The sequence below is a fragment of the Penicillium angulare genome (assembly GCF_028827245.1).
Source record: "Penicillium angulare strain IBT 27051 chromosome Unknown utg000011l_segment0_segment0, whole genome shotgun sequence".
In the NCBI taxonomy this organism is placed as follows: domain Eukaryota; kingdom Fungi; phylum Ascomycota; class Eurotiomycetes; order Eurotiales; family Aspergillaceae; genus Penicillium; species Penicillium angulare.
Window position 1 is genome coordinate 233,505 of NW_026623170.1, and position 26,776 is coordinate 260,280.

Consider the following 26,776-nt stretch of genomic DNA (forward strand, 5'->3'; position numbering starts at 1 on the left):
ATCGAGATTGATTCTCAGCAAATAACTTGAACTTGCACTATTTATGCACAAAACAAGACAAGCGAGTATGTATGCGTTAAAGAGGGTCAACTTTGTCCAACTCCATAATCAGACAGCTATGACGCCCAATGCACCACGATAGGCCGCGCAACCGGCAATAAAAACTTCCCTAGTCCCAGTTATTCTTATTTGAACCCTTTTATTCCCCTCTTAGTCTACACTTAACATATACCACTCCCCACATTTCTCTCTCAGCTGCGTAAAGGGTCAAAACTGGCGATGCCAAGCCCACCGAGGCCTTGACAGTGTACGCTACTGTACTTCTGAAGGCACTAAAAAAGAAGAAATAAAAAAAAGTCCGCACCGGATCAAATCACACGCAGCAGATCGTCTCTCTTTTCTGGAAAACCTTGCATAATTAATCCCTGAACCCAGTCATCAGTCATCGGTTAGATCGCGCAGATCAGCAGCGCGTGGTTTCCCCGGCAGCCGAACTTAGTGTGGGAAGTCCAGGCTTGACTGCTTATCGGCTGATCACCGCCTAATCGCCCTTGTTTACATCCCCCTCGCTCTTTGGCGCAAGTCAATCAGTTCAACAAAAGACAGAACGAAAAAAAGAAGCAAATGCTGCTCCTTATTCTGTGATTAAGACCATCTGTGTCTGTCCACAGTGGTAAGTTCAATATTGATCGACTGCATGTTCAACATCCCAAACATTCCTCCCATGTGTCTTCCCGAGCTGGCAACAACAGCTACTGTACTCGATACACTAGTTCTCCTCCTCCTTCCGAATTCCAGATATTAATCAATATGTCAATCTTCATATAGACCATCGATGCCGTCCCCTGCGACTCCAAATCGTCCCTCCAACACGGGAGGGAATACCAAATCAACCCCAGCAAAGACACTGGATATTGGCCAGCCGCTCGGGGCCCACGATACAAACACAGTTCGCTCCAGAGTGCGAAAATGGCAACAACAAGGAGGCGGGGTAATCACGATCGACGACGGTGTATACTATGATGATGAAGGTACCAACAACGAGAATAAAGCGAAAGAGAAAGAGAAAGAGAAAGAGAAAGAGAAAGCAAAATCGACACCAAAATCGACACCGATAGCCAAGGTGACCGTCAAACCAAAGTCGGAAGTTGGAAGAGCGCCCAGGGAAAAAACTGCCAAAGGTCCTGTGGCGCAAACGAGGAAACGAAGTCACAGTACACCGCGCAAACGAGTGATCAGTGATGAGCACTGGCGAAGAAATCGCTCGACGACAACGGTAGGATCGACATCTACACGGAATCTGCCGGCCCCGAAACGCATCAATGAATATACTACAAATGAAAAAGAGGATACCCCGCGTGCGAAGAAAGATATCAAGAGGGAACTTCCGGACAGGACTCGTGAAACCCCTCGATCGGGAGCGAAGCCTACGAAGGAATGGAAGTCTACGCCTCGAAAGCGCCCGGAGTCAGTTGCCGACAGTGATTGGGAGACGGAGACAGATCGCCCCAAGTCTGTGATAAGATCGGAGATATCGGACAAGCATAAGCGAGCATCTCCACCACCGGAAGATGCAGGAGATTGGGCGAAAAGCGAGGCCGACTTCTCGGAGTTGTCGCGTAGACGCGCCAGAGGCCCACAGGTACCAAAGGGTGGCATATTCACACAAATGCTCGATGAGTCTAGAAAGATGTTCTCATTGCCCAAGCCAGAACCTCCCAGACCTGCTCCGCCCGTCGCAAACCGAGGAACGAAGATCGAGGCTTGGTTATCGGAGACGCCGGACCCTTTTCTCGACGATGGCAAGCGTGATATGCCTGGTCCCCTTGATATCAAGTCCGCACGAGAAAGACGATCCAAGAGGTTGGTTGATACCGACACAGTGAGCAGCTTGACATCTGATACGCTACCTGAAAGCGAGTTACGCCCAAAGAGCTCCCACAGTCGACAGTCCAAGGATAAAGATCGCACTTCGTCAAGTGACAGACCACGAAAGTCTCATCATGGCGAGCCTGTGTCGGATACTAAGCGAGTGAGTGCTGATAGATCTCGCAAATCGCCGCCAAGATCTAAAGCCGAGAGGGCCACGCACGAAATACAGGATTCCGTGTATGAAGACAGCCTCGCGCCATCTGAATCCGAGATACAGTTAGGTTCAGAAATCTCGGAGGTATCAGGAAATAATGCGCCTGTTCCGCTTGGCCGCAAGAAACCATTCCCAAGCACAGGGTACCATCGACTATCCACTATTGCCTCATCCGATACGCTGAGTACTCGTCCAGAGGGGTCAACATTATCTGCGCCATCTGCGCCTGAGAAGGCTGCAGCCACCGCCACCGCGAAGGCCGAACCCACGTTGGCAGAGGATCCGGAAGAGGCCGACGAACAGAAGGATCAGTTCGATCCGGATTCGCTTCCTGCGGTCTCATCACAGCTGAAACGTCGACTAACGACCCATAACGACCTTATGTCTGTTCTTTCTGTCCCCGCTTCCAGAAGCAGGAGTATCCGATCTGCACGAAGCATTCGGACTAATAAGAGTCGGCTGGCTAGTGCCACCGTCCCTGATCTCCTGGCCGAGTTGTCTGCCGATGAGACCAAATATATGCGAGAGCTGAAGACGCTTGTTGGTGGCGTCATCCCGGTGTTATTGACCTGTGTCCTCTCCCGATCTGATTCAGCCATCGCCGCTGGTTTGTTCCAGCCATCGCTAGATCCGAAAGATGACCTTAACTTCTCTAAGCCCATAGTCAACATGGGTGTTGCGATTGAACGACTGAAGACACTGCACAAGCGCATCCCACAAAACGACACAGATGCCTTGTTGAACTGGGCCCAAGGTGCGCAGAGAGTCTATCGCGAGTACCTGAAAGCGTGGAGACTTGGCTTCAAGGATGTCATCGTGAATCTTGCTCCCCTAGAAGAGGGTGAAGCGGACGGCAATGACGATACGAAGAGTTTGGATGAAGGCATGGAGAGAGACGAGAACGGCGACGTGGTGGATGCTGATGGAGAGAAGGTAGATGTGGCCTATTTGTTAAAGAGACCTTTGGTGCGATTGAAGTACCTAGCCAAGAGCTTCAAGGGTATCAACATCTTGCAGCCATCGCCTAAGGCCGAGGAAATCGCCACAGCCTACCAAGGCCTCGTGCTAGATGCCCGAAAGCGCGCCCGGGATGAGAGAGCAAGACTCGAAGACGAATCTGCTGCTAGGATAGATTCAACTCGTGCTAGAGACCCTATGACTCTGGCAGTTGCCCGAAATGTGGTTGTCGACCAAACTCGCCGTGTCCGAGCCCGTGACTTCTTCAACTTCTCTCTTTACCACTCAAGTGGCCAATTGGTCGATTGTCGAGCTGAATTGCTTTACCGAGACAACCCTTCTGGAAGTGAATCTGGTGGTGACCTGATGATTTGCGAGATCGACCACTCTGATCGCTGGCTGCTGTTCCCGCCTATGGATCTTCGATGCGTTTCGGCGCGCAGTGGTGAAACTGGTGAGATTGTACTTATGCTGCGCAGTGCCCCCGGAGATGAGAAGTACTGGCAAGAATTGATCTCCCTTCGAATTGACGACTTCGAGATTGGTGTCGAATGGGTCTCGCTATTGGGCTCAGACCCTATTCCACCGACAATCTTCCGCAGCCAAAGCTTCATGAGTCGCGCAAAGCAGCATAGAGCACGGAAGTCTTCTGTTAGCGACTCGCCACCTCGAGCAAACCCAAGTGATATTGATATTCCTATTGGCGAGAAACGACGGTCTTTTACACCCAAGGAGCATTACTCAGAGCCGAGCACCGTCAGCTCCTCTGCCACGGAGGCTAGAAGCTCTCTGTATTCCTCCGTGACTCGCGAGACAGATTACACTACAGGAGGATCTGAAATCTCGGCAAAACAAGCACGCTCCGGTTTTACATCTCTACCGTCTCAGACAAGCCCCGAACGGTCTCCAAACGGACTTAAAAGGTCAAAGGCTAAACGACACTCCCGCTACGGCGATAGCCCGGCCTCTGAAGTGGTTCCTCCTGAGCCCATTGTGGAGGAGAAGGCTGTGGAAACAACACCGACTAAAATCAGATACTACGGCGGCGAAGGTAGTGAGACCAGTCAAGCAACAAGCCCTCCCAAACCCAAGTCTGCTTCACGGATCCCACAGCCCAAGACTCCTCGTAAACAGCAGTCTCCTGAGCCTGAATCTCCGCGAGTCTCTTCAGTGCCTTCGGCGCACTTGCCACAGATTCCTAAGATCAGAACCACCAGCAGTCAAACCCATTTGTCAGATCTCGCTAGAACCGAGTTTGACGATGAAGAAGAAGATTACCCTCCTCTGGATTCATTGCCGGATCAAGAAGCTCCAGAGACCCCGACAAAGTCTAGAAGAAAGTCTCGTCGCAAGTCAAAACACGAGGAGGCGCCTCCACCTCCGCCACCTCATCGCTCTCCAAGCTCTGCTGCTGGGAGAAAGCATTCCAACTCTCCAGTTCTTAGCCCATCAAGCAATGGGCTTAAGCGAAGGGGCTCTTCTCCTTTGAAACATGAATATGAGCCATCCACAGCTTCTGATTCATACACGGAATCGGACTCAGATGCATCGACCGTCCGCCATTATAGCTATTCCTCTTCAGAATACTCAAGGTCAGACTCTGATTCAGACTCGTACTCCGAGGCTTCTGCATCGGACGACGAGGATGCAAGCGAGCTAAGCGAGTTGCCTAAGCCAAAGCGTGTTGACACAGCAACGTCTGAGACGAGCTCATTGTCTCCTTCTAATTCTGCATCTCAAAGCGGTTATAGAACTGTGCCACTCCAGCCAGCCAAATCATCGAAGGCGGTCGCAACCCTTTTTGCATGGACTGATAAAGGAAACTGGGAAACTTTAATTCCCGATGAATTAGCCATCGCTGTCAGCCCTGGTCTTATCGAAGCATTCAAGATGAATGCCGACCCTCGATCAAAGCCACTCATCTCCATGGAGCTTACCCCATTGGTCCCCATCCGTCGAGGCACAGCCATTGATATCAGTATCCGATCTCCCCCCACTCAGCGTTCTAAGATAACATCCAGCAACAACATCATGTTCCGCTCTCGAAACCCCGACGAATGCGACAGCCTCTACAGTCTCATCAACCAAGCACGCATCAACAACCCAACCTACATCGCTCTCCAAAACGCCCGTGGGCCCTTCAACGACACAATGCCAACATTTGAACCCACCACCGAAAAGTCCGGTGGAAACTGGTTTGGCTTCCCCCGCCGTAGAAAGAGCTACCGCGCCTCAAACAGCTCTCCCCGCTCCCTCGCCGAAGGCTCCGAAAGCAGTGTCGGAACAATGAGCAGCGCGTTCTCAGCCCTTAAGCGCTTCGGTGCAGGAAGCAAGATGTTCAACATCTCCCGATCAACAGTAACATCTCGCAACGGCCGCGAAGAAAGTCTATACTCCGGCTCAGGAGACTCAGGAGACGCCCCCTCCCCATCATCCGGCATCGGTCGTATCGCCGCGGCCATCAAAGGCGCAGACGGAATCGGTCTCTCAAACGCTAAAATTCGAATGTATCTTCGGGAATCAGCCTCTAAATGGCGCGATATGGGTGCTGCCCGGTTAACAATCATGCCTGCTACGCCGAAGAACCCATCTCGCCCTGGTACAGCAGTTAGTGGCAGCGGCCGCAGCGATGGTAGCGGTGCATATGGTGATATTTCACCACCTAGTTCTGGTGCAGCGACACCCCGCGCAGATCCAGAGAAACGTATCGTTATCCGTGGAAAGACCCGCGGTGAGGTTCTCTTGGATGTCTGTTTACCTGAGAGTGCCTTTGAGCGCGTTGCACGTACTGGCATTGCTGTTTCTGTGTATGAAGATAATAACGGTAGTGTCGCTAAGCAGGGTGGTGTTACTACAAGCACGCAACGGATTTACATGATTCAAATGAAGAGCGAGGCTGAAGCAACTTATACATTTGGAATTGTGGGCAAGCTACGATATTAATATTGTAATTAATATCAGCCCATTGCAGATATTGATCTGTGACTGTTGAATCGGATCGAATTAAATACCCGGATCTATTCTTATGTGGTGGAATGGATGGAAGATATCAGCATTTGGGTTGGTTGGTGCATGGTGACAGAGGCTTTTTGGTTACAGTTCTTTCTTTTCCTTCCTTTCCTTTTCCCATTTCTTTTTCTCGTTTATTTTGCGTCCATGATTACTTTAGATCTTGTCTATCTTTTCCGACCTTCGTGTCTTTTCTTTTGTATATTTAGACAGCTTTTTTTCTGGCCATCTGTGATCCTGGCTTTTGGTCATGTCTTCCATCAAGGTTCTACCTATCCCTTTTTCATTTATCAATTTTTTCCCCCAATTGATCATTTTACTGGAATATCCAATATGTACGATTTTCATGCATTACATACATTAGTTAGGTAGTATAGTTGGAAGGAATGTCCACTTTTCTATTTCAGACATTTGAACAGGCAAGGATTTCTTTAATGCTATAGTATATCATGAGTTGAATACAATTTTGATAGTGTCATCTCATATCTTGGGCGGCCGATAATGTTCATCGGAAGAAACTCTCTTGGCCCTATATTAACGTTTACCGTCTGGTACATGGCTATCTGTACCGGAAGCTCTACATAGGTTGAAAATTAAGTAGGAAGATGATTGGACAGAGGATATCCCTAGTCTGAAACTCGTAGCTGTCAAGGGAAACCGTGAAAGGTTCAAGTAAAGTTCTTTCATATCCCTAGTCTCATGCATGTATTGTATGTATTCCATATATCAATTTTCAGAGTTAACAATCTCATCATTTTCCTTCAATCCAACTTTAACTTCAACTTCAGCCCTGCTGGCCTTTTTGAAAATATACCCGATCCGATTACATTCATCTTTCAATAAAGAAAGGAGTACATCGTCATCAACGGCTGAAGCAATCTCTTCTTCATCATCGGCATTAGAAAGAAGCGAGGGGTCAATGTGCGCATATTGTGCTAAAGACTGATGCATTGATTCTTTCTGTTTCCGGCCTCTTCGCGAAGATTCGTGGATAGAGCGTTCTTGGGCGTCCATGTCGACTTCGGATGCTTTCATTAGTTTTGGGAATTTGACATCCTCTTCCTCATCGTCAGAGGGGGCATCACTTAGTTCCGAAAGCTCAGAGTCATCATCTCCATTTGCATTCCCATCCTTCGGATTAGGCGTTGCAGGAGCTGAAGACGATGAGAAGGTCGAGGCAGTAAACCCCCTTCCTCCACAGTCACAGCCTGACAGGTCATGAGTTTGGCAACTACTTTCCTCGTCAAGACGGAAGAGATCTCGTAACTCGGCAGATGAAAACTGCGAAACACTATCCTTGTGCTCCATTACACTATCTGCAAGACCAAGCTTGGTAACCTGTCGCTGCCAGATCTTTTCTTCAAGACTACCCTTCAAAATGACACGGTAAATGCGACAATGGTGTTTTTGTCCGTCGCGATGGATACGAGCCATAGCTTGCATATCTGTCGCGGGATTCCAGTCCACGTCGAAAAGAATGAGCCGACTTGCGCCGATAAGGTTGAGACCTGTTCCGCCTGCTTTGGCGGAAAGTAAGAAGGCAAAGCATTTATCTGCGGGTTGGCGGTTGAATTCGTCGACGAGGGGTTGCCGTTTTTGGGCGGGAGTGCTTCCGTCTAGACGGAGGAAGGAAAGACCGAGGGATGATAGAAGGGATGCGAGGAGATTGAGGGTCGATGTGTAATTTGAGACGAGGACGATTTTCTCTGTAGTGTTGTTTCGCATGTTATCGAGGATTTGATCGAGGACTCGGACTTTTGCGCTTGCGGAAGGGGAGAAATTGCGCATGAGATTCTGTGGGATGGAGGAGAGGAGGGCGGCAATTGTTTCGTTGGGTGAGTTGTCGTTGTTTTTTGCTGTTAGGAGCGAGGGGCTGTTGCAGAGTTTCTTCAATATAGTGATGAGTTGGAGAGCACTTTCGGCGTTGCCCATTGCTGATTGGAATATGGGTGATGCGAGGACAGCCTGATAGATGTTTGCTTGCGGGCGAGTTGGGTTGCAGAAGAGGACATATTCTGTCTTTGGGGGCAGATATTTGGCTAGAATATCTGCTGTTCGTCGTAAAATGAATTTGGATGTGAGCTCTCGGAGCTCTTCATTTCGGGATTCTCCTTTCTCGATGTCCTTTCTTGTCGCTTCTGGTTGTCTGCTACGCACAATGGGCGTTTCGAACTCTCGGATGAATCCTTTGAATGTACCAAGGATTCCAGGATTTACGAGATCAACCGCAGCAAAGAATTCTTTCAGGTCGTTTTGAATCGGAGTACCAGAGAGAATGACTCTCTTTGCAGCGTTCAGGTTTTGAATAGCCTGTCCACTTTTGTTTTGCAGTGTTTTGAGTCGATGACCTTCGTCTGCTATGATAATGTCTACGCCAGCACCTTTTGTCAAGCCTTCTTGAACGGTCCTCAACTTCTCATAGCCAACGATCATAATGTTGTAGGATCGCCCTTTAGTAAAATCGGTAAGACGCCTCTGGTTATTATCAAGGACGAATACGCCTATACGCTCGTTACCGAGCCACTTGCGAAATTCCTTTCGCCAGTTATTGATAAGAGTGACTGGACAGACGATCAAGGCCTTCTTGATCACGGGAGGATCCCCATAGATCGGGTTTTGCTTGAGAAGGGTCCACAACAAAGCAATAGTTTGTAATGTTTTGCCCAGTCCCATGTCGTCGGCCAAAATCGCTCCTTCTCCGTTAAACGACCGCATTCCCATGACGCATTCATACAAAAACTGTACACCTTCCCGTTGATGTTGTCGCAATGACTTCGTTAAAAGTGGATCAACAACTACATCGACGATATGCTTTCCATTGGGAACGGATGTTGGTCGTGGCATAACCAAAGCTCCTGGTGCGTTTGGATCATGGCGAGGAACAATCTTAGCTGGATTGCTTGGCATGATTTTATCATCAACGTAAGGCTTCTTATAGGCACCAAACCCGGAGTGATCTTTGGATTCGCCGTCCATGGCTGATGAGCCTCTTTTCAATGATCCAGTGCGACCTAAGGAGTTGCTTTCACCATTTCTTTGTAGCATGGCCAATGATTTTGTTGGGAGCTTCGGCCGGGTGGAGGTTGGTTTCCCAACTTGTAGAAAGTTCTTCCCAGCTAGATACTCTCTGCGAGGAATTTCGTGTTCAATCTCGACCTCTTTGCCGCTCACATAAAGCATCTTCCCGGGCTCGAGTTCGGATTCAAACGCCGCCCGGCCCATGTCTTTTCCACCAACATCTCGCAATAAGACACTCCCCGCACGGGCTGTAAGTATACCGTCGCCATCCCAGGTCTTGTTCTTCTTAGTGGTGGGCTTTCTCCTAATATGAATAAAACAATTAACGCCAGACCGGCGATGGGGCGTCGGGATTGGCCATCACAGAATTTTCAAGATACGTACCAGAGAACATTGTAAAACCTCTCATCACCTACCAACCTGATAGGCTGGGATCCAGGCGTGGCCTGCGCCCCGGAATCTTTCCCCACGTTTCTGACTTGAAGCAGAGGCTTCCGTGCTCCAAGTGCTGGTGTCGTTCCTGTTCCAGATGTGGACGTCTGCTCCTCCTTCTGGGAATTGGGCTTGAGTGTTGATGAATCCTGATCTTCGGTAGCACCTTCTGCTTGAGGCTTCCTTATCAAAGGAGGTTTGAAGGGCTTAAATACCATGGTGAGTTATACCGTCGTCGTAAAGCAGACCGAGAGTCGCCAAGAGACGCGACTGTGTCACGCGTAACCACGCGCGGTCACATGACAGGGCGCTGAATTAAGGTTGTGACCAGTTGTCAGCAAACTCGGCTGACCTTCTTCCCTTGGGCTTTGGTACGGTTACAAGAACTTATTACGGAGTAAGGTGCAGATCCATCGTTTTTCGACCTCTATCCACTAAAGCCGCCCATCCCGAGGGTTTCATTGGCTTCATACTTTTCCTTCCGCACGCAACCCAAGATGGTATCATTAGGTGATCCGCTCTCGCGATCCGAAAACACAGCAGAATGTAATCCCAACCCCATGTTTAGGGATTTGCCTGTTTTATGAGACATTTGAACTCATTTGCCGACAACTTGATAGAGCAGAGCCGCTTAACCTGCTCCATCCATACGCGACCGAAACCTCCCGAACCCAAACCTGCCCAGACTGACGTCAGGCCGAGGACTTTTGAATTGACCCCTTCGTATCCACATTAGTGGGTCTAATGTGGGCCCAAAGGGAGGCTTTCGGTGATACAAACCTGGCAGAGACATGTTGAAATTTGAGAGAGTGACGTCAATGCTGAACCCTTAAAGCACGACCATTGAACGATCTGCATGGCGATACTGAACGCAATATGGGGGAAACTCAGCCGATATCAATTATACACCCACATTGAACAGATTCAACATCGTCCCCGCATCTCCCCATATTAAAAACGATGACAGTGCATGTGGTGCAGTGATCAATGGCATCAGGGTGGAGAATTTAAAAAGAATATTGTACATGTACATATGTACACGAGCCTCGATCTTACAAATGCATGACCCACGGGTGTTTATTGGTACGTACCTTCTTGGCCCCTTGGCCGAGTTGAATTTTACCGATTACCGATATCACGCTGCAAAAAGTCTGACCCGGTCGGTATCCCTCGGACCCGACGTATCTGCTCCTCAAAGACCATTTTTGGCATATGGCATGATAAGTCGCTTCTTCAAGTTGCAGTTTTTGCATTCAGTAGAGCCATGGTTTTCATGCTTTCAGAGACAAGGCTCTACACACAGACGCGGTGTTAAGCTAGGGCCATCTTTTATGCACCATTTTATAGGATTGAAAGCGGGTGATCTACCGAGTCTCCACTCCATTAAGACATTTCTTGTTTTCTGATAAACCGGTTTAAGAACTATGACGCCGGTCACCCAGACCAATTTTGCGCTGACGCAGAATTTTCGTCAAGCTCTATTAAATGGAGAATTTGTCCTACGTAGAACAAGTATTTTACTTCTCCAGACCTGTCGTGTCAGATTACATCAGATAGACGCTATCTGATAATGTCTGATCCCAAGCCCGTGGTGGAAAGCCCTCCAGAAAGGCACTCTGAGAATGGTTCTCAATCTAGCGAACCATTCTCTGACAGCCTCGTTCCTGCAGTAGAAAAATCCGAAAACGGTGGAATTGCAGCTGACGGTCCTCGTGAACTAAAAGAAAACGAGTGTTACGATAAGCTGGCCTACTCATGGCCACGTTGGAAGAAATGGACCTACCTCATGGCTGTCGCCTGCGTGCAGGTGTCCATGAATTTCAACACCTCGGTTTTCCCCAATGCAGTCATTCCCTTATCCGAAGCGTTCGACATTAGCCAACAACATGCTCGTACTGGCCAGATGGCCTATCTCGTGACCTATTCTATTGGATGCGAGCTTTGGGCACCCTGGAGTGAGGAGTTCGGTCGCTGGCCTATTCTCCAGCTCTCCATGTTTCTCATCAACATTTGGCAATTTCCTGCAGCCTGGGCTCCTAACTGGGGTACCATAGTTGTTGCGCGTGCCTTGGGTGGAATCTCCACTGCTGGCGGTAGTGTTACCCTTGGTTTGATTGCCGACGTCTACGAACCCGATGAGCAACAATTTCCCTTGGCATTCATCGTTTTCTCTTCTTGCATTGGTACCAGTATTGGTGGTGTTATCGGTGGTCCAATTCAACGATGTAAGTCTTCGATTCTTTCATGAATTTAATATACACATGGAATGCTGACAGAATTCTATTATAGTCCTTAGCTGGCAATGGTTCTTCTGGATCCAGCTTATCTTCGGAGCCGCAACACAGGCTATCATCTTCTTCATGCCCGAGTCCCGTTCAACAATTCTTATCGACCGTGAGGCTAAGCGCCGCCGAAAGACCGGAGAAGACCCCAACGTTTACGGACCCAATGAGCTCAAGAAGCCTCGCGTTTCTCTCAAGGAGGCTGGCAAGATTTGGATGCGTCCCTTCCACATGCTGCTCCGCGAGCCTATTGTTTTCTGCCTTTCTCTTCTATCTGGTTTCTCTGATGCTCTGATCTTCACCTTCCTGGAGAGTTTCACAACTGTCTACGAGCAAGGTTGGGGTTTCGGCACTCTTGCGGTTGCATGGGCCATCATCCCCATTAACCTTGCCTACCTCCTTACGTACATCTCCTACTTCCCCTGGTTCTGGAGAGACAATTTCATCCGCAAGAAGCATGGAAGCGATGCTTTGTCACCCGAGCGCCGCCTTAAATGGCTTCTGTGGCTGGCTCCATTCGAGCCTATCGGTTTGTTCGGTTTCGCCTGGACATCTTTCGGAAAAAAGCGTAACATTCCATGGATCGCATCTATGATTTTCTCGACAATGGTCGGTATCGCCAACTATGCGATTTACCTCTCATCGGTCGACTACATGATCGCCTCTTATGGTGTATACTCTGCTTCTGCGTGTGGTGGTAACGCATTTGCTCGTGATCTGCTTGCCGGTATCTCTGCAATGTACGCGACACCAATGTACAGCAACATTGGAGATAAATGGCATGTCCAGTATGCCAGTACTATCTTAGGTTGTCTTTCCTGCTTGGTTGTGGCTCCTATCTATGTCTTCTACTGGTATGGACCTCAGATCCGTGACAGGAGCAAGTTCGCCAAGTCTCTTGCTGCCGATCGTAAGGAGAATGGTGGTCGACGTGTTAGCAAGCCCTCATTTGAGCCTTGATTAAGACGCGCTATTTGAATCGAACGTTGAAGTAGGCGAGATTTTGTCAAATCCTAGTTTCTTTGGAAACATTCGTCGACTTGCAATATCCCGTCAGTTGGGAACTCATGATAGCATGACATTTTGTTTGTTTCATGACCATAGATACTATGTTTATATTCATTGTATTTAGATACACCCGCACATAGCTATAGCGGCGCCCAGATGTTTGTATATATTGAAGGGCATTTTGAAAGACTTAGTACATAACCTTAGACAAAGGTCTAATCAATCATGATATGAAAGGACACTCTTCTTATATTATATTATTATCTTGTAGTCGTAGATAAGGCTAGTTCAGACATCCATGGGGGACAATAGCGATCCAAGTCATCGGGAAAATACCCATTTTGCTTATTTTCGACCGGTAGAAAATCACGATATCGGCAAGTTGAAGTTGAGCTTCAACCCTAATGCTATGAATCGTAAGATATAGCTTCGAGATTTCATCTTTCTTTCTTTCTAAATGAACTTACTAGCATAACCTTAAAAAATTGGAAAAAAGCGATTTCTTTGGCAAGAGCTCAGCAACCATCACCAGGTACAACCTTCGTGTAGATACAAGTCTGAAAAGTGGTGAGATTTTGGAAAGCCTTGCCTGTATTCCCTAGAGACAGAAAAAGCAAAGGAGCAAGAAAGCCTGAACGAATCCATTGAGTTGATCACCCTTTATCATGACTTCCAGGAAGAGCAAATGAGGGAACTGATAGCCATGGGCCTGCCTGGATAGCATAAAATTATCCAGAGATATGAGAGGATTTGGTTCACATAAACCGGTTACTATAGGTCATGAAACGGGTATTGAACCAACGTGATTATGTACAGAGACATCGCTAAAGACATTGAACACAGTATGTGAAGAATAATCAAGAATTTAGCTTCAATAATAGTATTTAGATTTGGGATCGAGTCCCATCGAATGCTAGTTATGTACTCATTCAATGAGAAAAAAGTGTTGAAAGATCCCATAACAATTAAGATGATACATGTAAAGGGATATCGTGTCAAGGTCACGTCAAAGACAAAGAAAGAAAGGTATAGGTATAAAAATGCATCTGACAGTCATCAAAGATCATCAGTGAGAAGAAGTATAGTGACAGGGTAAGTTGAACATGGTATATGCAAAAGTAGAAGCACCCCTTCATTAGGTATTTATTTGATCTGATCCTTCACAACACCTTTTTACTGAGCATCCTCTGCGAGAGCCTTGTCGGTCAATGGCACATTCTTAGGACCTTCGTAAGAGCCCTGGCGAACGAACCACCAGACAGTGACGAAAATGGTCAAACCACCTGTCATCAGAGAGGCGTAGTTCATGGTGCTAGCAGTGGTGGGAAGAGTGTAAGGGAAGCAGAAGATAACAACGAAAGTGATGATGTACACGCATGCGAGAGAGTTGATGACGTAGCCGATCTTGTTGTTCATGAAGAAGAAGCCGGGAACGAAGGAGTTGCGCTTGCTCAGCACGTGAGGGAAGATGGCCATGAAGTATGAAAGACTGGACAGCTGAACAAAGCATCCAACGAAGGCGTTGAAGGCAGTGGAGGAACCTAGGTAGATGCAAGCAAGGACGGTGACGGAGCAGCCGCAAACGAGGGTAGCGTTGAACGGGTTGTTGAAGCTGGTGTTAATATGACCCAACCAGTTGGGGAAAGGAGTGGCACGATCGCGGGCAAGGGTCCAAAGAGTGCGACCAGCAGTGATGTAACAACCAGTTGCGGTGATCAAAGTTGGAATGAAGGCGACAATCAAAAGACCCAGAGCACCGCCTCGAGTTCCGGTAGCCTGGTAGTAGATCTCCGCAAGGGGGAAGTTGTATGCGCTGTGGGAAACCAAATAAAGGTCTTGGATGGAGTAGAAAATGGCAATCATGTAAAGGATACCGGTGATAAAACCCACGCCCATTTGAGCCAAGATAGCCTTGGGGATGTTGCGGCTGGGGTGAGGAATCTCTTCAGCCAAGTGAGAAGAGCAATCAGGGGTACCGACACTGTAAGCGCCGTTAAGCATACCCATCACAAACACGAAACCCTCCTGCTTGTAGCTGGTTCCGTTGGTCCAATTCTCCCAGATATCATGACTGGACTTGTACCCAACGCCATTGACATGAGGCATGATAGCACACACGAGAATCGTGACGAACACACCGGCAAGAATGAAAAACATTCCAAGGTTACCAATGTAAGGCAACATGCGGTTCATGAAAAGGACGATACAGCAGCACACCCAGGTGCAGAGGAGGAAGCTGATGAAGGTGTTCCAGGGCTGCACAGTGAAGTTGGGGTTCATCAGAGCATACATCGAAACGGTTTGCTGCGCCATAATGAGAGACATAGAGGCGGCACCTAAAATCCAAGCCAGGCAGTTCCACCATCCAGCGAAGAATCCACAGACACGACCGTATTTGCCGGCGGTGATAGAAGCCCAGTGGTACACACCACTAGCCGACGGCATGCCGGATGCTAGCTCAGCCAGGGAGGCGGCGACCATCCAGTAGCAAATTGAAACCGCGATGCTATTATCAAACATTAGCATATCAGAACCATCATGGGAATGGTACTTGGTGCATGAGAGGAGGTCCATACAATTCATAGATACATCCGGCCAGACCACCATTACTCAAAGCAGTCACAACACTTCCACCCTGGGCAATCCAAGTGTTACCAGTAGTGACGGCGATAGCACACAAACTGATAAGGCTGAAGTTCCGGTCCACCTCTTGACGATGACCAGAGGCGTTGATCACCTCTCCCTGGTGCTGTTCCTCCGCGACCGGCTCATTGACCTCGGTCTTCTTAGGCAACTCGTTCGACATATTGAATTTTTGGAATTCCACGTGGGAACTGACTTCTCAGAAAGTTTCTATGCAGTCCTAAAAGAAAATGCGACCCGAGCGATCGAGCGGACCGACAGTATGACGGTCGAGGGATGACAGGGAACTCGCTCGTGAGGCTGGGTAAGGCAAGGGGCCTTCAAGAATCAGTCTGTCTCCTTCGAATATATGACCAGGCCAGAAAGAATGAAAGGGCCAGAAGAGTCGAGCTATGAGAAAAGGGGAGCAAGGCAAGGCTATATTATGATTAAGGGTGGAGTCGTCGTACAACCATCGCGGGCGATCCGAATGCCCCAGAGAGGCGTGAACACGGACAACCCCATCAGCTCGGCTTGTTCAGTAACCTCAACCGTGAATCCAGTCTTCCCCGACTCCACACCACTAGCCACTCTTATCGTGCAATACCCCAATCTTGAACCAATCATTCTACCGGGGTTGCATTCCCGGTGGCCACTTGAGAGCTAAGTGGGGTTACGGGCGCGCGTCATTGGACACAGCCGGCGGCGAAACAACCAAACTCCAACGAGAAGAAAGCCAGGACGCGGAGGATCATGCAGTACGCTTTACCTAGAAGGGGAGCTTCAGCAGAAAGAATTTTTCCATGCTGCATCGATCCTTGGCGCAAGTTTCTCGCGCCGCAACAAGTCTCACACCACAAGCATTCCTGGGGGTCTATACTCCGTAGAATTGATCTATTTGCTACATGATTCACCGGGTAGTGGAGAAATTGGGTCCATTATCTCCAGTTGTCTATTTTCAAACGTTTTAGATGTATATGATAAGGCAGATGGATAGATTATCTTCGCCTTATGCATCAACCATGCTGGCTTTTGTGTGTGTCCTACTGTATGTTATGCATGACCACGCAGCAGCCCACCACTGCAGCCCACCAAGGCCTTAAATTCAGGAGTTGGTGACGTATCACGCTCTGCACATGTGGTTTTGCGCCTTCTCTCCCCAAGCTTGATAATCTTCTAGAAGCCAGTTCCCCCGAATAGGAACGGCCATTTCCCCTTAATGGGCTTTATACATGAGCCAGGAAGTTTACTTTGTCTTAAAAATGAGCACTAACATCGGCGGGGTTTCTACGGTGAAACACTGCGGCTAGTGACATGATTCGATGGCATCTTGTTTACACTAGCGTGAACAGCGAGTAACAAAATGCAGGGATTGCTAGATGATTTATCCGCCGTCTCAGGCTAATAGTAATTGTGTATATTGTACTCCATCCTCTAAGCTCCATTCTGTACATTGATCCACAGCAATATACAGCATGAACTTGTTTGATCCGACAAGCTTACGTAGAATGCTTCCAGATGCCCACATTTAATCAATATACCCTGTCAAGCATAACAACCAGCCATTTCCCAAACCACGGATCGTTTGTGGTCCGCGGGATCGACAGGAAGGGATTTCCCCCCCAACCATTCCCCAGCGCTATCGGAGCGCTCGCCGGAGACTTGCATAGTTTGCATACACCTCGGGGAGAAACACAATTTCAAGCACGGTATGATTTCATTCGGCATCAGAGAATGAGACACACTTTTAGATTTAGTCTAGGTGAAAATATAGGTGGCATGTGCATTGCTGATCTAGATTGGTCCCTGACCAAGCCATCGATTAATTTTTATTATAGTGGAAACAGACATAAATCGGGTTCAGGTACTGGGTTTGGGATAAGAGACTAGAAAACCTTCTGGTAAAACTCTGACCGTGATTCGTTCACCACACTAGCGCTAACGGACCAGGGCTCTATAAGCCATTGTGTTTTCCATGCAGAAAAAAGAGTCATTCTAGTGTCTTGCAGGATCAATTGACTAATCCCCCGATCGGCGCCGGCCAAATCTATAGCTCGGCAGTTGAACCCCCCACCAAGACAGTACAGTAGAACAGCAATTACAAAGTGGCCATCTTTGCCACGCTGAAAGTTGTATCGATCGAGGCAATTCCTGACTCCACAGAACAACTTACGGATTTCCCCGTACGGAGTAAGGATCCTCATCCCCGTATCCACCAGCAAAATCCCTCAATCGACCAGGTACTGCGCCTGGAGTCATTTTCTCTCGAGGCCCCACTTACTCCATTTCTCTATGGGGTTAGTGGTAAACTCTATCAGATTTCTGGATGCGGAGCTCAGGTATTCTGCCCGCATCGAGTATAGGCGACGGACGATGACCGTAAACTTTAATGCCGTCCTCGGTTTCCGATTCATGCACTTGGCAATTAACACTTTCTATTCGTTGCCTCTGTGGTGGGACTGGCATCCATAGACAATGATTATAACAAGATATGATGCATTATGCCTTCCAGGTTTTCTTGCCGTATGGGACACACATCTCATCTAAAGTATAGATTTACATGAGGCCATAATAACACATTGTATTGAGACGGCCATCTAACCCTTCTCGGAAGGCCAAAAAACTCGCGTGCCCTCTTACATATTTGGGTCGGCTAGATTAGCATACTCTCATAAAGATACACATGAAAAAGTCCTGTTTCTGAAACAGAATTCCACAGTACACCTTGTAGGCCCACATCAATTGCTCGCCAAGTTGAAAAGAAAACTCCCTTGAGAAAATTCAGTTGGATGTACGGAGTACGGATAGATTGATTTGCGCAAAACTATGCGATGTACCCTGCGAACCTACGCTCAGTGCGCTCCCTAAAATGGCAGGTCTACATGCTAATCCCCGAAGCCCGATGACAAGGAGGGCTGAGAGTGTGGAGTCCTAGTCAGCAAGCACTGCCAGGCACCAAATCGTAATTCAGATTGTGCAATGTGATTAATTTACCAAAAAAATTAATTCCAAGGTTGCATACTCCATTGAACCCATGGAACCGTTCTACCTTTTCATCGGATCCCCCAACTCATTCTATGGTTGGCTCTCGCCTGTCACTGACGATCTATCTTTCGCCCATGACAATACTTTAAGCACTTTTTCGTCTGTAGTCATACAGCTATCTTCCTAACAATACCTATCCAAACGAATCGGCGAACTCTCCGTTTATCCAGCCCACTGGAGACGCGATCGCCCGGCTAATGCGAAGGCTATTCGCCATTGGAAACTTTGTATATTAGATTTAATTCCAGCAATTCTTTCTTAAAAGAGATGTGGGTGCTATCTTTTTAATCTCTTGTTCATTCCTCTCCTGGTTGATCCCCTATTGACCTTACACACTACAGGCCTCTCATGTCAGGTTTAGGTGGTGGCTTTGCTGAGCGCTTTGCGCGAGAGACATGGGCGCTCTATGCTGTTGGTGTATTGGGCGCAGTCCTGAGATAGTGAGTACCTTATATGCGCACGCACCGTTACTTCAAGAGCCCTTGACTAATGAATGTTATAACATAGTACGGCCCGTGTCAGGCGTTTAGGTATTCGAAATCTCCAAGCCGATGATTATTTAATGTGCAATGCCGTTCTTTGGTATACGATTCTATGCGTCGCTCTCAACCAAGTGGCCTCAGGTGGAGGGTCAAATTTGATGACGGCAGAGGAAAAGGCTTCAATGACGCCGGCTATACACGACGAGCGAGAACGGGGTAGTAAATGGGTGTTTGTATCGGAGCATGCTTTCATCCTCTGTGTTTGGAGCTTGAAAGCATGTATGCTGATAATCTATGCTCGCATAACGTATGTCTGGATGCAAATGGTGTTTGTCATGAAGATTTTACTAACAATGCTGTTAGTGAGGGGTTGCGCCAACGAAAATGGATCAACTATATCGCCATATATGTGGTACTCGGTTTCATCGCCACGGAGCTTTCTCTATTCCTCATCTGCAGGCCATTAACACAATACTGGGCGGTTCCTACTGATAACTGTATGAAACCACATCTTCACATCGTCTCTATGATACTCCTGGCTAACGAACTTCACCAGACCAATGCTCATCTTATCAACACTATGAAATCGTCCAAGGCGCTCTTTCGATTTCCGCCGATGTTTTCATGCTCATTGTCGCCATTCCTATGCTTGTCCAAGTCCGCGTTCCAACCAAGCAGAAGGTGATTCTGATCCTTCTGTTCGGTATGGGTATCTTCGTTATTGTCGCCGCTGTCTTGAACAAGATATACTGTCTGGTTCCTTCACTTATTTCCTACGTATACATGAACTGGTACTTCCGTGAAGCCACCGTGGCGATCCTGGTCACCAACTTGCCACTTGTATGGTCGCTTCTACGAGATGTGTTCCCCGCCCTCAAGAGCTGGACTGGAGGATCGAAGAGAGGTACCGATCGTTACAAATCTCAACCCTGGACAAACAGCAAGAATTCTCGACCATATGGGCCCCACAGTCAGATTCGCTCGGGGGATGATTTCCATATGAACGATTTCCACGCAGCTTCCGTGACACCAACGAAGGCCGGACCAGCCGTTTCAGATATCAGTCTGGGGCCTAGTGAAGATCGGGATATGAGCAGTGATGATGGGTCTGCGCGCGCCTTGCGGATCCGACAAGATATCACAGTTACGGTACAACACGATTCAAGGCCAAACGACTATGAGACCAATAGTTCCCATATCACCCGTGGGCATGAGGCAGTCTAGACTATGGACTCCTTCGCGATTGGCTCTAAAAACCCTGCGAATTATTTGCGTTTATTTTCTATTTCCCTTTTTCACATTTTCCTGTTACGAATATACGGAGCCACTGTGAACCTGATACCCAGTTTATCATTGAATGTTCATATTTAGATTTCTTGTTAATTTTTTTTGTCTTGACTGTACATATTGCGAGCCTCATTTCGTTTGCTGGGGACCCTGGAATGTGTATTGGGACCTCGGTATTATAGATGGTTACGTGTACACTGGTTTAATTGGGCTTCATCGGAATTTCCGGACAAATAGACTTCATGTATTCCGCAAATAATTTATTTACGATTACAGTAGTACATTTCCTAGAGCGTCTTGGCTTTACTCGACTTTTCCTACCTTGTAAGTAACCCGCGGTATGAAAACTGCACCAACGAAGTTAATCTATTCCACTGTAGGATAAGTGCCAATCCACTTTTACCCGGTGATCTCCCGACTCCTTGCGTCTACCCAGCTGATTCTCTCACAATTCAGCGTGTCCTGACCGCTCATTCGCCAATCGCGCGAGTTGAAGTGGAAACAGCCTCGTAGTCCTGCGTACAATGTATCAGCCACGGCCAGATCCAATGGACAGTGGAAAAAAGGTAATCGTGATACTACAGTTACTCCTTGTATTCAAAAACACAGACCATAAATATGGCGAGACGGGCCTAAGGAACATTAGGGTTGAGCGAATACTGCGACGCTAGGGATTGCTTCAGAATGTTCTATGCACGATCTGCTCCATGTTCAAGATCTCAATTATCCGCGAAGGATACTAATGTCTCACCCAAAAAGGAGACAACATTTACACAAAACAGGCCAACTTAATCTAAGATAGCAGCGCAACCGCTTTCCAGAAGAGACAACTGGTCTTCCAATTTGTTCCATATTGGCGATACCGCCGGTTTAGCCTGCCACAGAGAACAGCGGGCTCCACTCTAATCCCGGCCACCGCCGCCATGCATTCGCATTGGCTGCCGGGCTCCTCCAGTCTGTCTATCATTATTCTCTTGAACCAAGGATACGTCCAGCTTCAAAGACCTAACCATGGTAACACGTGTGGATATTGATTTTCCGGGTGCTGGGGATGCTCCCACTTCTTCCACCGTAACCAGAAAAATGGCTGCGGGATCGACTTGTCTTGCGGAGAGCGATAAGCCGTCCGGAGACAGATTATTGTCAATTCCAAGTAGTCATCGGCCGAGAACCGCCCGTTCAATTGGGAGGTAATTATAGTAGACTGAAACCCAGTGCCACTTCAAAACTTAAGTGAAATAAAATATAAAAATCACACTAATTTGCAGCTGAGGACCTTCCAGAAAGGTTTGCAGAAAACCCAATTTTAACTTTAAGTCATAGCAACGCCACTGCTGGTCTCTGCAATTCCTACGCAAAACAGAGTTCGAAGTTGAGTTTCGGTGACCCACGACATCGCCAGCGCGGTCCGCCGGGCCATCAAGCCTCCAATTCTTGGAAGTCGACGCATGGCCTCGAAATTGTGGTTTCCTCACGGAATAGTCCTTTGCCAGAGTGGAAAGCTGCTGGCTATATTGATATGATGGTTTTGGAAAGTGTGTTTGTTTATTTTTCTAGAAAATTAGTAGAGAGCAAGTATAGCATCCCACCATAATGTTCACACTGTTCTCAATGGTGGAGATCCAACAGCCGAGGCGAATTAAAAATACAACAGAAACTCGAAATCTTTCTACAATGCTTGGTGATTGGAGAAAAAACATGATATTGCATAACAGGAATGCGCAAATTACTATCGATCGCCGCTCATTTTGGTGAATGAAAGCGCTTATACTTCGTAAAGTGGATATGGACAAAATCGCCGCTATACGATATACGAAATGTAAGTTGAAAGTCAGGTACATTACCTACTGTATACTACTCATAATTGAATCCAGCAGCGGGGCTTCCTAGTCCTGAAATCGACAATGCATTATTCTTGATCCCCGAGATGTTTACGATCTTGCTCTGTGTGCATTGTGGTCCCTGGTCCACCCTGATGTAGGTCTGTGCTGGCAGTGCTTTTTGGTGGCTGCGGAATGCGCTCCCGAATACGACAATGCTCCTAGCTGGCCCCAGCAAGAACCTTACTTCCAGCTTTAGATCATCGGCGCTTGTATTGATCGGGTGTATACGCCGGAACTTGACTGAGCCTAGCTAATAAACCCGAAGATCGGATATAAAGGTATATAGATTTTAGCGTTTAGCACTGCAGCATGTCCACAGTATGTCTATAAAGTCACCGAAAGAAGAACTCCAGTAAATACGAGGATGACTACCCGTATATGCTCTAATCTGAGAGGAAATTCTTTAAAATAATAGGGAAAATAAAACTCAATGTAGTAGATTTGCAAGTTGTCGAACCCAGTACTAGAGAAGACAGCAGCCCCACGTGATACCCCTCGCGGCAACTTCACACGCTCCGGCTATTGAATCTTAATTGATTTCTCGCCAAAACTAACCCCATTCCCTCCATCGATCAGATCGAGGCAAGATTGCGAAGCTCTGCAAAGCTTGTTCGGCCCCATTGAATTCAAGGCCTGGCCAATTCGTGGCGCACAGACGCACGAACAGACATCTCCAAGAACCCACAGCAAACCCCGTGGGAAGCCGCCCTGTCAAGAGCGTCAACAGCACTTGGAGGTACTTAGAACGGGAATATCTTTCCAGCTTTACTAGTAAGCTCTAATACGACTTTCCTTCATTCTGCTTTTCTTGGGGGAACGGAAGCAATTGTCATAATATGGCGAGTGTTGAGATGTTGACTGAGAGACCCCTAGATCCACGTGGAGCTTGATTACTCCATACGCCAAGTCTTCTTCGGAAAGGACTTGCACATTGAAGAAGACAAGAGTTTTCAATCCTCGGCGTGGCAAAGCTGAGAGGGGGAAGTAATTTCAGCATCATCTCCATCTGTAGACCTGGCTCAACATTGGAAGTGAAGTTAGAAGTGAGATTTGATTCGCAAAAATTACGATGTCGATCGAGTCACTTTCTCAACGTTCCGTTTTGGGACTAGAGGACCAGCACATCTTCATTACAGGGGCCGCGAGTGCCACTGGGGGCGAGGCAGTTCGAGAATTTCTAGGTAGGCTTTTTGACCTGTAGTCTTTTGGTTGTTTATTTTCCTTTTATTTCCCTTGGAATAGATCAAGGAGACAAGCTTCTCGAATCCATCTTGAAAAATGAATTGCTTGGATCTAGGTCCGTTTCAAATGGAGTCACTAGGCACCGTTAAAGCTTGTAGTCATGCGAAAATGGATTGCCTGACGGTGGGACAAGATTCATAGTGAGCAATGAAGATTGTTGTCATAACGACGTGGCGCGCCTTCTCTCTCAACACTTATTCTGACTGCGGGAACTTATAGATCACGGAAGTCGTGTTACAGCTTTTGATAACAAGCCTTTGCAACTTTCTGGGATTGATGCAGAGCGGTTCTCTCGACTCCATATCCTAAATGGCGACGTCACAACTGAAGAGTCGATAAAAACTGGATTTACTCAAGCCCAAGAAAGATTTGGACCAGCCAATATCCTAGTAATCATTTCCACCCAAGGAGATGTCACACGTCAGCGGCCAATTTGGGAGCTCTCACTTGATGACTGGAACCAGACCTACCAGGCAAACGTTTGCGGCTCTTTTCTAGCAATCAAGCATTTTTTGCGCCAAGTGCAAAAGTACCAACAGCACTCCGGGAGCGAGCTTGCAAGTCCTTCTATTGTTGTGACAGAAACTGAAACCAGCAATGGATTGGCCGCTGGAAAAGCTGGTCTTCATTATGGTCTCCTCAACACCGTACGAAACGAAATATTGGAGCTGAATAGCGAGGGACGAATCAACGCTGTCGCATCTGGTATCGATGAGACTGCCAAGGACAATGGTGTCACCCCGACTGATGTAGCTCGAACCATGGCCTTCTTGGCCTCGAGTCGTGCTGCCGGACATATCACTGGGCAATGCATCCAGGTCCAAGGCAAGGAATCACCCAAAAGCGCAGAGGTCGTCAAGAATACTGCAGTTGTTCAGCCCGCGCAATCGATTCCTCGAACACTTGCAAAACCCAGGCGCAACAAAATTCGAGTCGCAGTTTCAATCGACCTTGACGCGGTTTCCGGGTGGCTGGGCACAAGTAAGTTTCGCCATTCATGCATCAATGCATCGTCATGTATCGACTCAACTAACCATGAACAATAATTTAGATTCTCATCCCGATAATGTCCTAGCCGACTATTCCGCCGGCTTCTTCGCTGCACGAGTTGGTGTCCCTCGGTTACTGCGCATGCTTAAAAAGCTAGACATCGCCAACCGCTGCACATGGTTTATCCCTGGACACTCAGCAGAGAGCTTCCCCGATGAAGTTAAACAAGTGGTAGAATCAGGCTGCGAGGTCGGGTTACATGGCTACGCCCACGAAGGCGCATACCAACTCACACCAGAGCAAGAGCGTGACGTACTTGTGCGATGCATGGAGATAGCCCAGAACCTAACTGGGAAAAAGCCGGTCGGTTACCGTGCACCCTTATATCAGCTTCGTGAATCGACACTTGATTTGCTAGAAGAGCATGGATTTGAGTATGGTAAGCAAGATTATTCCAGAATAAAGTCCCTGTGATCGAAAAATCTGACTTCATCTAGATGCCTCCTTAACCGATCACGACTGTCATCCTTTCTTCGCACCGAGACGTCCCCCTCTTCAGCCTATCGACTTTTCCAAACCGGCTTCTACTTGGATGCATCCCGTTAAAGAATCGCCGTCACTGCCTGACAGAAGACCTCTTGTATGCGTGCCATGTAACTATTACATGGAAGATATGACACCCATGCAGTTCCTTCCGCATTGTGAGAATTCCCATGGTTACGTTGATGTGCGTGTGATTGAGAATCTCTGGCGCGATCGATTCTTGTGGATTCGCGATAACGAAGAGGAGCCCATCTTCCCTATTCTTATGCATCCCGATACGAGTGGAATGGCTCATGTTATTGGGATGTTGGAGCGTATGCTTGGATGGTTGAAGGAATGGGAGCGTGAAGGTGAGGTGGAATTTTTGCAAACTGGTGAGATTTCTCGGTGGTGGAAAGAGAAAATGTTGAATGATAAAGCGAAATAAGCATAAACGAGAGTTTCGTTCTTTTGATCTTTCTAAACAAGGATATTTTACTTAGAGAAATGATGAGTCTTCACCCATTTCAGCCTTATAAATCAGGCTGTGACATACACCATCGTCGCATCGTTATCTTATCAACTAAACCTAAGCTAGTATAGCGCTTGGGCCGACATATGTGCAGAGCTGACCTTGCACTCGTACCGTCGCCCTCGTCTTACTATGCAGAGTCATGTCAAACCATCCATAATATTTCCTTTTCATTCCTTTTCATTCCTTCTCATTTAGGGAGCTTCCACTATGGCCGACGACCAATCAGCCTGGCGGGTCCGTGAGTGGTTGGATCTTGCAGGTTTCGAGGGCGAGACCAGAGACGCACAAGATCAGCCCCGCAATCAAAATGAGGGCACGGGTGCCGCAGTGGATCTCGAGAGCTCTTACCCGAAGTCAGAGCGCAGGGGATCTCTACATAATATCTTACGACTCGAGCCTTACGCACCTGAGGCAATTCGCCTACCCGAGTCACACTCTGGCTATTCGGCCACTGAAAAAGCGATCAGTGATCAGGAGACCGGGCGCTCACTGGATGCAATTGATCAGTTTGGTACGCCTCCAGCTTCCCGGGCTGCCAACTTAGCATTGTCCCAGGGCTTGGACTTTGACCAACGAGGGGACAATAGGAAGAAGAATAAGAAGACAAAGCGACGTATACCACTTACATACGATGATATTATTCAAAATGCGAGCAAGGCACTAAAGCATATCGAGAAGGGGAATTTGCAGAACGATTCCCGTCATGAGAGGACTTCCATCGTTTATTACGACTTTCTTCATGACGGATCTGTCGACTCAGGGTCTGCGGAAGATGTTCGGAAACTCCCAGGTTTGGGAAATGGATCTAAATATATACGCCAACGCCTGATTGTAGTAGAGGACCTTTCTAAAAGAACTATAGATGGCTTAGGAATAAGATACAGAATTAATCCAGAATTTTTCGAGGAGCACCTACTCAATTCTGGATATTCTGGAGCTCACTTCGACCAGTCGCCATCCAAGACATGGAGCACAGCCTCGTTGAAAAAGTCCTATGTTTGCATGAAGTGGTTTCGACCCGTTTGGCGAATGCCGACATACTTCTCCAATCGAGATCTCAACGACCTTCTCGAAGACAAGACAGAACATTTTACTCGCCATGGGGCATTCACTACCAGAGCCGAAACAAACATCTTTCGCTCGGAGTGGGAACTGTGGACAGACCCAGCGAAGACGACACGGGTTAACAGAGAGTGTGGGTGGGAAGAGAAAATATCAATTTGGAGTGGAAGTCTTCCTAATCAAGATTGTCAGATTGGTGAGCCTTTCTAGCACCGGGATGTTTGTGCCGGTTAGTGCTAATCAAGACTCAAGTGGTTGTCCTTCTTGATCCTTTACCACAAGTAAGTGAGCAGCAGCGACATTTTGCGAACCGC

At 47.7% G+C, this 26,776-nt stretch overlaps 8 protein-coding genes across 8 annotated transcripts; 6 read left to right on the forward strand and 2 right to left on the reverse strand.

The window, feature by feature from the left end:
• Positions 1–835: 835 nt before the first annotated feature.
• N7478_012281 (uncharacterized protein) lies at positions 836–5,986 on the forward strand (the record flags this gene model as incomplete). Its single annotated transcript, XM_056928495.1, has 1 exon — positions 836–5,986. One exon carries the CDS (start codon positions 836–838, stop codon positions 5,984–5,986), a length of 5,151 nt encoding a protein of 1,716 aa, XP_056773053.1.
• Positions 5,987–6,778: 792 nt separating this feature from the next.
• On the reverse strand, positions 6,779–9,720 carry N7478_012282 (DEAD/DEAH box helicase; the record flags this gene model as incomplete). The annotated part of the gene is made up of 2 exons (XM_056928496.1): positions 6,779–9,374; positions 9,455–9,720. 2 exons carry the CDS (start codon positions 9,718–9,720, stop codon positions 6,779–6,781), a joined length of 2,862 nt encoding a protein of 953 aa, XP_056773054.1.
• A 1,352-nt stretch (positions 9,721–11,072) lies between these two features.
• On the forward strand, positions 11,073–12,744 carry N7478_012283 (uncharacterized protein; the record flags this gene model as incomplete). The annotated part of the gene is made up of 2 exons (XM_056928497.1): positions 11,073–11,727; positions 11,792–12,744. 2 exons carry the CDS (start codon positions 11,073–11,075, stop codon positions 12,742–12,744), a joined length of 1,608 nt encoding a protein of 535 aa, XP_056773055.1.
• A 1,221-nt stretch (positions 12,745–13,965) lies between these two features.
• Positions 13,966–15,598, reverse strand: N7478_012284 (uncharacterized protein; the record flags this gene model as incomplete). Its single annotated transcript, XM_056928498.1, has 2 exons — positions 13,966–15,298; positions 15,369–15,598. 2 exons carry the CDS (start codon positions 15,596–15,598, stop codon positions 13,966–13,968), a joined length of 1,563 nt encoding a protein of 520 aa, XP_056773056.1.
• A 3,209-nt stretch (positions 15,599–18,807) lies between these two features.
• On the forward strand, positions 18,808–20,165 carry N7478_012285 (uncharacterized protein; the record flags this gene model as incomplete). The annotated part of the gene is made up of 4 exons (XM_056928499.1): positions 18,808–18,899; positions 18,967–19,248; positions 19,305–19,438; positions 19,498–20,165. 4 exons carry the CDS (start codon positions 18,808–18,810, stop codon positions 20,163–20,165), a joined length of 1,176 nt encoding a protein of 391 aa, XP_056773057.1.
• Positions 20,166–21,311: 1,146 nt separating this feature from the next.
• On the forward strand, positions 21,312–21,871 carry N7478_012286 (uncharacterized protein; the record flags this gene model as incomplete). Its single annotated transcript, XM_056928500.1, has 3 exons — positions 21,312–21,418; positions 21,552–21,765; positions 21,797–21,871. The coding sequence occupies 3 exons, from the start codon at positions 21,312–21,314 to the stop codon at positions 21,869–21,871; spliced, it is 396 nt and encodes a 131-aa protein (XP_056773058.1).
• A 1,309-nt stretch (positions 21,872–23,180) lies between these two features.
• Positions 23,181–25,313, forward strand: N7478_012287 (xylanase/chitin deacetylase; the record flags this gene model as incomplete). The annotated part of the gene is made up of 4 exons (XM_056928501.1): positions 23,181–23,292; positions 23,573–24,334; positions 24,405–24,782; positions 24,841–25,313. The coding sequence occupies 4 exons, from the start codon at positions 23,181–23,183 to the stop codon at positions 25,311–25,313; spliced, it is 1,725 nt and encodes a 574-aa protein (XP_056773059.1).
• Positions 25,314–25,607: 294 nt separating this feature from the next.
• Positions 25,608–26,672, forward strand: N7478_012288 (Mg2+ transporter protein CorA-like/Zinc transport protein ZntB; the record flags this gene model as incomplete). Its single annotated transcript, XM_056928502.1, has 1 exon — positions 25,608–26,672. The coding sequence occupies one exon, from the start codon at positions 25,608–25,610 to the stop codon at positions 26,670–26,672; it is 1,065 nt and encodes a 354-aa protein (XP_056773060.1).
• Positions 26,673–26,776: the final 104 nt, after the last annotated feature.